Genomic DNA, 12,496 nt, shown 5'->3' on the forward strand with positions numbered 1-12,496 from the left:
GGGATGCTATCAGGCATGCAATAACTATTGAACATTAGTTTAGTCTTATCTACGTTAATTTTTAATCCTACTTTTCTACTTTCCCTGTCCAGCTGTGTTAGTCTGATAAGTAGGTCAGCTGAATCACGAGCTACTAAAACTATATCGTCTGCGAACCGAAGGTGACTCAAAAAGCGACCATTGATGCTTACTCCGGCTGTATCCCAATCCAATTTCCTGAAAACTCCCTCAAGCACCGCGTTGAATAACTTGGGCGAGATTGTATCTCCTTGTCTTACTCCTTTTCCTATGCTAAATCTATCTGTACCTGAAAAAATTTTAACTGAAGCTGTGGCATTCTTATATATTGTAGCTAACAGTCCCACATAGGGTTCCGGCACTCCCTGTGTTTTTAGAGCGTTAAGTACTGCATTATGACTAACTGTATCGAAGGCTTTCTCATAATCGACGAAACCTAGGCACAGTGGCCGTTGATATTCGTTGGCGCGCTCGATTAGTTCGCCAACTACTTGGAGGTGGTCCATTGTGCTGAAATTTGCCCTAAACCCTGCCTGCTCTATAGGTTGGTTCTCGTCGAGGATATTCTTCAGCCTTTCTGTAATAACCTTCGTGAAGAGCTTGTAGACCGCTGAAAGTAGACTAATGGGTCGGTAGTTCTTGATATCGCTTTTGTCGCCTTTTTTGTGTATTAAAATGATAGTTGCGTTATTCCATCCTTCTGGTATAGCTTGGTTCTGGATGCATTTGCTGAAAAGCCTAGCTAAGATATTAATTAGGGGGGGGCCGCCACATTTTAGTAAGTCGATGGGAATATTATCTTCCCCTGGGGTTTTACCATTCTTTGCAGTTTTTAGCGCGGCCTCTACTTCGCTAGGCAATACTGCAGGAACCCTTTGGCCGTGTGTCGATTCCAGAGTGGGGAATTGGCCGTTGTCGTTCTCGTATAGTTTTGCATAGAACGTGTAAACTCTGTCTATGATTTCTTCTCTATTCCTAATTATTACTCCGCTCTCTGATCTGATTGCGATCATTTGGTTTTCAATAATATAATAGATAGAAAATAGGATGGCAATTTAGGTGCTGAAGGGGTCTGTTGGGCCTGACGGTGTGCCCCCTGACGTATTAAATGCATGCTGTAATTCGCTCTTAGAGCCTCTTTAGTTTATTTTTAACCTTATTCTTGGTTCTGGTAATTATCCTGAAAAATGGAAATTATCTAGTTATTCCTATTCGTAAAAGTGGCTCTAAAAATGAGGTTGAAAATTAAGACCCATTGCTATTATCTCGGCTATTCCCAAAATTTTGACATCATACTTCACCGTTTGATTCTTACGCAGTTTAAAAAATTATTGTGTGATGAGCAACATGGTTTTACACTAATCTCACCTGCTTCACACATTTGATCATGTCTAAAGTTGACTTTGGTCAGCAAGTTGATGTAGCCTACTTTGACTTTCGTAAAGCCTTCGATCAAGTCAATAATGACGCTCTTCTGATCAGGTTAGCTGAAGTGGGTTTTTCAACGCGTCTTCTTAAACTCTTTGCTTCTTATCTTAGTGATAGGAACCATTTTTTTTTAGATATGGTCATTATTAGTGATTCTGATTTCTCGATGATTTTCATTTCTCGAGAAATGAGAACTCTCAATTTAACTTCTGAAATTTATATAACACAGTAAAGTATCGTTTATTCGACATTATTGGATTCAATAATACAAATACATGTTTTCGCATTATTGGAATGTAATTTTTGTATTCATTTTATATTGCATTCTGCCGATTCCCACGCCTTATTTCTTCTTATCGGAGAGGTTTCTATAATCACTAGAGACACGTATTTTGCTATTAATGCTTAATTTATGCTAAAATTCGGAATATGTACATACATGCTAAATTCGTAAAATATGCGAATAGATGCTAAAATAACAAACAAAAGTGAAATTAGCATTAAATTTATAAAATTAAAAGATAATTTAGAAGGGTCCTCCTATCCTATCCCTTTGCACATTTAGTACGTGAAGAAATTGAGGGGATACAACAGAGCTTTCAGTTTACCATAGACGGTGTTTTTCCTGTCGAAACCAAGAAACTGCTTGTGTCTACTACTGTAAACAAAAGAAGACTGTTGGAGCTGTGTATCCAAAAGGCTGCTCGAAAAAGCGTTTTAGAACTAGACTTGCACTCAAGACTAAATGAGACAAATCTATTGCTCCAAAATTGAGTAAACTATCCAATCCATCTGTCGCAGGTACAAAATCTAATATTAATGTTAAAGAACCAGTTTTGTTTTTTAGAAACCTGTCATTGCCTAATAGCAATAGCAAGGATATCAGCACTATTTTAGACAATTAATAGAGAATATAAAAAGTTAATCCACGCTGGATATATTGCTATTATTGATGGCAACAAAAAATAAATATGAAGAGTTTGGTTGTGCCATTAATCATATTTGGTGTCCCGTCAATAGTGTGGATGCTGAAAGGTATTTTAGTAAATACAATATAATTGTTACCGATCGTCGCACGAATCTCAAAAAATAATCTGTATAAATATGATCCATGTTGAGTTTTAATAAATTTTAATTGGTATTATATTTTTATATTCTTATTTTTTTTGTCTTTGTATTTTTATATTCATGTTATTTTCAATGTAATTTTAATTTCAAAACATTTTTGAATTTTTCTATTATTTTTTAATTGTTGTGTTTACTTTAAATTGTATATATGTATGTATATAAATTTTATTAAAATTCATCGAAATTTTTTATTATTAAACTCGTCATAAAAATAGATGCTAAAATTGAACATTTTTAATGCCCTAAAACGATAAAATGCAAAATGAAAATGCTAAAATTGACAAAAATGGATGCCCAAAATACGTGTCTAATAATTAATCACCAAACCAAAGATAAAACCGCCTGCCGGGTAGAGTAATAGAAATAAACAGTAATAGAAAAAAAGTCAATAGCACGAACATCCTTATAAAGATTAATTCAGAATCAATACGAGAAAAAAAATGTATATATATATATATATATATATATATATATATATATATATATATATATATATATATATATATATATATATATATATATAGATATATATATATATATATATATATATATATATATATATATATATATATATATATATATATATATAATATAATTTATAGGATAAATTTGCGGTCCCGAAAACAACGTATTGTTGACCCGAGGAAAAGTGTCGAGAATTCGACGTGTAGGTCAACCAGAGAGTGTTGTTTCCAGAGCGACTATATAAACCCGGTATTCACTTCTACATTTATCAGTTCACTACCGTTCGCAGAGTCAACAACCCACAAACAATCAAAAATGGCATTCAAGGTATATACACCACACGATACGACTTTTATCTGAGAATATTTGATCGATATAATTATTTAAAATTTTCCACTTTCCAAATTTTTTTTATAAATGCTTCAAATACAATTCTGTCTTACGATGTACTTAAAAAATTGGGATTCTTTCTTCAAATCTCACAATTTTTCATTAAAAAATATCAAATAACTTTTATTTTATATATGTATTCATTTTTCAATTTTAATATTATAAAGTATAATATATCAGTTCCAAACGGTCAGTTCAAAGTACATATATGTGACTTACAAACGATGAAATACGTAACGATCTGAGTGCGCTCGTATAGTGTTAACCCGGTATTAGTTTGTTTTCACGTATAATTTAATGTAACTTAATATTCCGATTCAAATTATTTTGGCAGTTTTAAAATTGGATTACGACAGCAATATGAATTTAGCATTATATAATAAATTAATTATTATGTTTATTTCAGTTCTTCGCATTGGCCTGCCTCGTAGCAGTAGCCCAGGCTGGAGTCATCGCTCCAGTAGCCCACTATGCTGCTCCAGCTCACTACGCAGCTCCCGTAGCCCACTATGCAGCTCCCGTAGCCCACTATGCTGCCCCAATTGCCCACCAAATTGCCCCAGCTCACTATGAACAATACGCCGATGCCCCAGCTGAATACAACTTCGAATACTCCGTCCATGATGAGCACACCGGTGACATCAAGAGCCAGAAGGAAGTCCGTCATGGAGATGCCGTCCAAGGATCTTACTCCTTGGTTGAACCTGATGGCACCCAACGTATCGTAGAATACACCGCTGATGACCACAATGGTTTCAACGCAGTCGTCCACCGTCAACCATCCCAACACGCTGTTGCCTACAAACCCGTAGTCAAGGTAGCTGCCCCAATTGCCCACTATGCTGCTCCAGCTCACTATGCTGCTCCAGCTCACTATGCTGCTGCCCCAGTTGCCCACTATGCTGCCCCAGTTGCTCACGTAGCTGCTGCTCCCGTATACGGAGGATACGCACATGCTGCTCCCGTCGCTTCTTATTACCATCATTAGATGATAACAATATGAATTGTTTGTCGACCATTGCGAATTTTAGTATTAAGTAGCTAATATTGTAAATAAATTATTTCAAAGTTAATCCAAATCTATTATTCATCATTGCCATTTTTCCCTATCACATTTTCCAACACATTACATCTTAAATAATATCATCATCTCAATATATAATGTATACATACATAAATATTGTTACCGTTTATACAAAACAATCATCGTTTAAAGAAAACGGAATCTTTGATCAAAATATATCTCATACAAATACTGAATTTGTATCATTAACTAATTGTGTAAATTGGCAATAAAGAAATCGTTGAAAGCCTAATTTGAATTATTAGAATAAGTAAATTATATGCTAAAGGAATAAATAAAAAGTATAGATATAAGGTAGTAATAGCATATTTATTAAATTTAGGATGAATGAAAATATCTACATATATTAATCCGACTATATATGTATGTATATTAAGTAATGTTAAGTACTGAATCAATTGATGCAAATTTTCCAGATCGTGACCATTATAGGTAACACAGATACATAATATCTTTGTATTATTGGAGAAATATTCTAATGTTAGTATTACATAAATTGAAAAAAAAAAAATCAAATATAGGAAGTGTTATACCACTTGCTATACCACATATTAAAAATAGAAAAGAGATATTTTTCTCTAAGATGCAATGATCTCTTTATTAAAAAAAGCATCCCCAAGTCTTGAGCGTATAAGGGCTCAAAATAAAAAAATACTTCCAGGATATTTAAAATAAACTCAGTTTAATATTAAGCACGTTCTTTTACTCCGCATATTTATGTAATTTAAGACATAAATAAGATAAGAAACCCTAGATTTGAAGAAAATTTTATGAAATGCTTAAGTTGCGAAAGTAATATTACCAAACGTAATATACATATGTAACTCTTAAGGAAGTTATGTGGTAAAAAGTCTATAAAATAAAATCGTTTTGGGGCACATTAAATATTATGGTATTTAGTTCATACATCAGTACCTACATACATATATGTATTCCTTAATTGCCTACAATTTTCCTCAATCAAGCATATACCTACATACATACGTATATGTTAGTGATAGTTATAAGGATTATTGAAATACCGATGCAATATAATAGACACCGGAACTATCGTCGGTTTTCCATACTATCTTGATATCCAAATTGATCATAAAATAAGTTCAAATGTGATTTCAAAATTTTATTATTTTGACGTGATGAAAAATTCTGGAAAAATTCGTGCAGGAAAAATTCTAAGCTATGTATATGTACATATTTATGAATACATTTACAGCATTTTATAAATAAACGGGTTCGAGATGAATTGGAATGAGGGAAATAGGTCAGGGTTGCTAACTTTTTGGAACCGTTTCAACGAAATCGGATAAATTCGCAAACTCTGACAGGAAACGATCAACCTTGGAGTAACTTATTCAAGGTCTGGCCAGCAGTACAACCAGGGATTCAACCCCTCACCACAAAATTAACAGCATTACACGCTAACCATTGATATATTAAAAATTAACGTTAACTGGTAAACGTTTCATTAGTCCAAATTAAGAAGTAAACCCTGTCGCATCGCATGACATATTTAGGATGCTTTTTGCACCTTTAGGCCCGTTTTTGAAGAGCGCGACTACGATATAGAATATTGGCAAATATCATATTGGCAATAGTAATTAAAAAAATATATAGACAAAACAGCTATAAAAAGATATACATATTTCATTAGAATAGCACATTGTCAAATAGTCCAACCTAAATGGTCTATCACTTGGTAAAAATAGGCGCCACAGGTAGTATAAAGTTAAAACAGTATACATTTTAAGGACCATCAGTCATTTTAAGGATCATCAGTGTGAATATAATTGTTACAAAGTGTTACTGTCGATTTATCATCATCGTTTGACATTTTATTATTAAACATGAATATCGGAGTCATTTGCATTGTTACGAAACGCGCCTGAAACACCCACTGAATAATAATATATCATTTCTGAGTGACGTACGTATATATGTAATTGTACGTTTCAACTTTCATAATCAAATTTGTTCAAAATCGCAATCAAAATGTGTGGCACACTCTTATTCTCACAGCATCAATGAAACGCTGTGATTCATATATCATACAAAATGTATGTATAAAGGTGACTGATAACTTGAATAAAATAATTCGAGTAGATTTTAAATGATAATTTATTTACAGTATTAACTAATCAAATAAATAGGGTTCACATTATCAACAGTTAGGTTCCTAATGATGGTAGTAGCCATGAGCGGGGGCAGCATAGTGAGCGGGGGCAGCATAGTGGGCAACTGGGGCAGCAGCATAGTGAGCAACTGGGGCAGCAGCATAGTGAGCTGGAGCAGCATAGTGGGCAATTGGGGCAGCTACCTTGACTACGGGTTTGTAGGCAACAGCGTGTTGGGATGGTTGACGGTGGACGACTGCGTTGAAACCATTGTGGTCATCAGCGGTGTATTCTACGATACGTTGGGTGCCATCAGGTTCAACCAAGGAGTAAGATCCTTGGACGGCATCTCCATGACGGACTTCCTTCTGGCTCTTGATGTCACCGGTGTGCTCATCATGGACGGAGTATTCAAAGTTGTATTCAGCTGGGGCATCGGCGTATTGTTCATAGTGAGCTGGGGCTACATGGTGGGCAATTGGGGCAGCATAGTGGGCAATTGGGGCAGCATGGTGGGCGATGGGGGCACCATAGTGAGCCACTGGAGCGATGATTCCAGCTTGGGCGGCAGCCACGAGGCAAGCCAAAGCGACGAACTAAAAAAGAAAATGCTCTTTAAATATAACATCCTAGTGTTTTATCCGTAGCCTTTAATTGTGTGTATTGATCAATTTTAAAACTTCCGAAATTATTTGAATCGGAATATTAAGTTACATTAGTTTGTACGTGAAATCAAACTAATACCAGGTTGACACTATACGAGCGCACTCATACCGAGTCCTCTCTGACTTTGGTCACTCTGACGTCACATATAATTTGTTACCGTTTTGAACTGATATACTTTATAATATTAAAATTGAAAAATTAATATAAAATAAAAGTTTAAAATATTATTTGGCTTTTTTTTAGTGAGCAAATGTGAGATTTAAAGAAAGAATACCAATTTTTTTAAGTATATTGTAAGACAGTATTGTATTTGAAAGCATTTATTAAATAAATTTGTAAAGTGGAATATTTTAAATAATTATATCGATCAAATATTCTCAGATAAAAGTTGTAGAGTCGTATCGTGTGGTGTATATACCTTGAATGCCATTTTTGATTGTTTGTGGGTTGTTGACTCTGCGAACGGTAGTGAACTGATAAATGTAGAAGTGAATACCGGGTTTATATAGTCGCTCTGGAAACAACACTCTCTGGTTGACCTACACGTCGAATTCTCGACACTTTTCCTCGGGTCAACAATACGTTGTTTTTGGGACCGCAAATTTATCCTTGGCCTTGTTTCGGCCTTTTTTGTCGAACCGCAGCACGCCCATAGTAACACTGCCGTTTAATTATATTTAAAAGTATAAACGGTGAAACCTTAATTCGAGCATGTTTACGAGCCGAAGGACCGGTTTAAGGGCATACCTCGACAATTCGGCACAGTAAATCAAAAGTGAACTCGATACGTAATACATACTTGAATAATATGTTGATGCAATTAAAAAGTGAAAAAGATTGACAATGATATGTATGGATTTCCAAATCGATTTTCCGTTCAAACTGATATATATATATATATATATATATATATATATATATATATATATATCATCATCATCATCATCATTTACAGCCATTCGCCATCCACTGCTGGATGAAGGCCTCTCCAACACGCTTCCACTCGTCTCTGTTTTGCGCAACACTCATCCATCTCATTCCGCACATTTTCCTAATTTCGTTCACCCATCTTCCTTGCGGTCTTCCTTTTACTCTTTTGCCTTCTCTCGGGTACCATTCAAGCACTTCTTTTGTCCACCTTTCGTCCATCCTCCTAGCTACGTGACCCGCCCATTGCCATTTCAATCTCTTCACTCTATCCACTATGTCCACTACCCTTGTCATATTTCTCACCCACGTGTTCCGCTTCCTGTCTTTCCTCGTTATGCCAAGCATACAGCGTTCCATACTTCTTTGAGTGCATTGGATTTTATTTTGCATCTTGGCGTTCAGTGTCCAAGTTTCACATCCATACGTCATCACTGGCAAAACGCATTGATCAAAGATCCTTTTCTTCAGGCAGAGTGGCATTTTTGATTTAAAAACAGCATTCATCCGTCCAAATGCACTCCACCCTAATTTCATACGTCTCTTTATCTCTTCATTTTTACTACCAGACATGTCAATTATTTGACCTAAATATAAATAATTATTTACTACTTCTACTGGTTTATCATCTAAGGGGATGCTATCAGGCATGCAATAACTATTGAACATTAGTTTAGTCTTATCTACGTTAATTTTTAATCCTACTTTTCTACTTTCCCTGTCCAGCTGTGTTAGTCTGATAAGTAGGTCAGCTGAATCACGAGCTACTAAAACTATATCGTCTGCGAACCGAAGGTGACTCAAAAAGCGACCATTGATGCTTACTCCGGCTGTATCCCAATCCAATTTCCTGAAAACTCCCTCAAGCACCGCATTGAATAACTTGGGCGAGATTGTATCTCCTTGTCTTACTCCTTTTCCTATGCTAAATCTATCTGTACCTGAAAAAATTTTAACCGAAGCTGTGGCATTCTTATATATTGCAGCTAACAGTCCCACATAGGGTTCCGGCACTCCCTGTGTTTTTAGAGCGTTAAGTACTGCATTATGACTAACTGTATCGAAGGCTTTCTCATAATCGACGAAACCTAGGCACAATGGCCGTTGATATTCGTTGGCGCGCTCGATTAGTTCGCCAACTACTTGGAGGTGGTCCATTGTGCTGAAATTTGCCCTAAACCCTGCCTGCTCTATAGGTTGGTTCTCGTCGAGGATATTCTTCAGCCTTTCTGTAATAACCTTCGTGAAGAGCTTGTAGACCGCTGAAAGTAGACTAATGGGTCGGTAGTTCTTGATATCGCTTTTGTCGCCTTTTTTGTGTATTAAAATGATAGTTGCGTTATTCCATCCTTCTGGTATAACTTGGTTCTGGATGCATTTGCTGAAAAGCCTAGCTAAGATATTAATTAGGGGGGGGCCGCCACATTTTAGTAAGTCAATGGGAATATTATCTTCCCCTGGGGTTTTACCGTTCTTTGCAGTTTTTAGCGCGGCCTCTACTTCGCTAGGCAATACTGCAGGAACCCTTTGGCCGTGTGTCGATTCCAGAGCGGGGAATTGGCCGTTGTCGTTCTCGTATAGTTTTGCATAGAACGTGTAAACTCTGTCTATGATTTCTTCTCTATTCCTAATTATTACTCCGCTCTCTGATCTGATTGCGATCATTTGGTTTTTGCCTAAGAAAAGATCCTGTTTGCACTTTTTCAGGCTACGGTTATTCTTAATGGTATTTTCTATTAGCTTGCTGTTAAAATCCCTGACATCCCTGACTATTCTCTTTTTAATTTCCTTATTTACTAGATTGTATTCTTGCTTATTATTATCCCTATCTAAATTCCTTTTATGCTTAATTAGGTTTTTTGTTTCCGCTGAAATTTTGCTTAATTTAATCTGTTTCCTGAATCCACCTAATTTCTTACCTGTTGAGGTTAGAACCGAACTAATTACAGTGTTCAATTCCTCGATGTCTGCTTCTGGGTTTAATTTCCCGTATCGATTTCCAAGTTCGAGTTCGAATTCCTTTTTCCTAGACCTTAGTTGAGCGAAATCTGGAGAGTTACTGCATCCTTTTATTAATTTCCTACGTTCGCAATTTATATTAATGGCCATCTTGGCACGGACTAATCTGTGATCGCTACCTATATCTACTTTACTTAAAACACTAACGTCTTTAACGGAGTGCAGGGCATTTGTTAGGATGAAATCGATCTCGTTTCTGTCTCCTTTAGGACTCTCCCAAGTCCACTTATTGTTGGTGTTTTTCCTGAAAAATGAATTAGTGATAAAGAGCCTGTTGTGTTCTGCGAATTCTATGAGGCGATCGCCTCTGTCGTTTCTTTGGCCGGTACCAAAATTGCCTACTGCTCTTTCAGTATTTGCCTTTTGTCCTATTTTTGCGTTAAAGTCGCCCATGATTATTTTAAAGTGGTGACGGCTATTATCGTATGCGTCCTGTATTTTTTCGTAGAAGTCTTCTATTTCCTCGTCTGGGTGGCTAGATGTGGGGGCGTACACTTGGAAGATTTGACAAGTGTACCTGCTCGAGATTCTTAATACTATATAGCATATACGTTCCGATATGTCGCTTATTTCTATAATATTTCTTTCTATTCTCTTATTGATAAGAAACCCTACTCCTCCTATTCTACCATTTGGTAGCCCTCTCCAGTAGAGACAGTTACCACTTTTTAGGATTATTTGGTTTTGCTGTTTTCGTCTTACTTCACTAAGTCCTATTATATCCCATTTGATATTTTCTAATTCATTCTCTAATGCAAGCACACTTCCTTCACTCGATAACGTTCTTACATTGTACGTGGCTAAATACAGGTTTCTATTAGCTAAGCTATCATCCATCGTCACTCTTACCTTGTTGGAGGTTTGGATATTATTTTTCTCGCATTTATCCAAGATGTGTTGAGAAAAAGGCGGTACTTGAGAGAGATTTCCATTCAAGGAGTGAGTTCTTACCGCCATAGACTCTTCTCTGTGGTCAGCTTTGACAGATAGTCATCCTAGGTATCACTTGGATCACTTATGAGTTATTACATGCCATTTAACAGGGTTACTTTGTAAGTGAAAGTAGTTAGTTATGATAATAATAGATTAGCAATTGTTATACTACTTTTTTACAGATCTTTATCGTGAGACGCCTCTTTGGAGACAACGGATTTATATATGTGAGTGCGGTTTGCAATTTAATATTTTAATAATAAATTTAGTAAAGAATATAAAATTACACGAATTACTTTAATATAAATTAAATATGAAAAAGAACTATTAGACAGTTGGGAAACACCGTTTCTGTTTGCTATTATTCTATTAAGTAAAGTTCGTTAAAAATTTTTGTCTGAAAGCAATTATGTGGAAGATTTATTGCTTCTGTGGGACCGAATTTTGACTGGCGACCCTTATTTTTTTGTATTCAGGTAGGGAGATGTATCTCGTTCGTATACGCTTTTGTAACTGACACAAAATTAACACAAAATTTTTCGCAATCACTGATATTAAAAACGCTGTTAACGGCCGATCGTCTGTTTATTTTTACACTTAAATTATACTAGGATGCAATTAGTAAAATAAGTGATTAGATGGTTAAATTTTTAGATTAAATTTCGTGCAATAGCCGGGTTTAAGCGAGTAATAGCGGGAAGAACGCAGAAGCACGTCTTCCCCGCATGACACGAAAGACCGAACTCCATATATATATATATATATATATATATATATATATATATATATATATATATATATATATATATATATATATATATATATATATATATATATATGTGTATATGTATATGTACTTTTCTTTTGTTTACATTATTTATAACTTTTAAATTATAGAATTACGACATGTGTATGGTAGTATATATATATATATATATATATATATATATATATATATATATATATATATATATATATATATATATATATATATATATATTTATATATATATATATATATATGTAGGCATAATCTTAAAAATAAGTTTGGAATAATCAATGTACGAAATCATCTTGAACGGAAAAATATATAGCCAACCACTGCTGGATGAAGGCCTCTCCAAAACACTTTCATTCGTCTGTTTTGGGCAACTCTCATCCATACCATCCCATTTTTTTCTAATTTCTTCCCCTGTGGCTTTCCTTGCACCTTTTCAATTCTCTCAGGCATCATTTGAGCACTTCTTTCGACCGTTTATCGTCCATTCTTTTAGCTACATGACCCGCTAATTTGCCATTTCATTCTCTTTACTCATCCCACAAACTTA

At 35.2% G+C, this 12,496-nt stretch overlaps 2 protein-coding genes and 1 pseudogene across 2 annotated transcripts in view; 1 reads left to right on the forward strand and 2 right to left on the reverse strand.

Moving 5' to 3' along the window:
- LOC143910245 (zinc finger MYM-type protein 1-like) overlaps positions 1–12,496 on the reverse strand; it is a 727,250-nt gene that overhangs the window by 172,792 nt on the left and 541,962 nt on the right. The window lies entirely within an intron of this gene.
- LOC143910748 (cuticle protein pseudogene) lies at positions 3,830–4,417 on the forward strand (annotated as a pseudogene).
- On the reverse strand, positions 6,687–7,720 carry LOC143910283 (larval cuticle protein A2B-like). Its single transcript, XM_077428685.1, has 2 exons — positions 7,709–7,720; positions 6,687–7,220 (listed from the first exon to the last, which is right to left on the reverse strand). The coding sequence occupies exons 1-2, from the start codon at positions 7,718–7,720 to the stop codon at positions 6,687–6,689; spliced, it is 546 nt and encodes a 181-aa protein (XP_077284811.1).

This window comes from Arctopsyche grandis, chromosome 4, assembly GCF_051622035.1.
Source record: "Arctopsyche grandis isolate Sample6627 chromosome 4, ASM5162203v2, whole genome shotgun sequence".
Classification (NCBI taxonomy): Eukaryota; Metazoa; Arthropoda; class Insecta; order Trichoptera; family Hydropsychidae; genus Arctopsyche; species Arctopsyche grandis.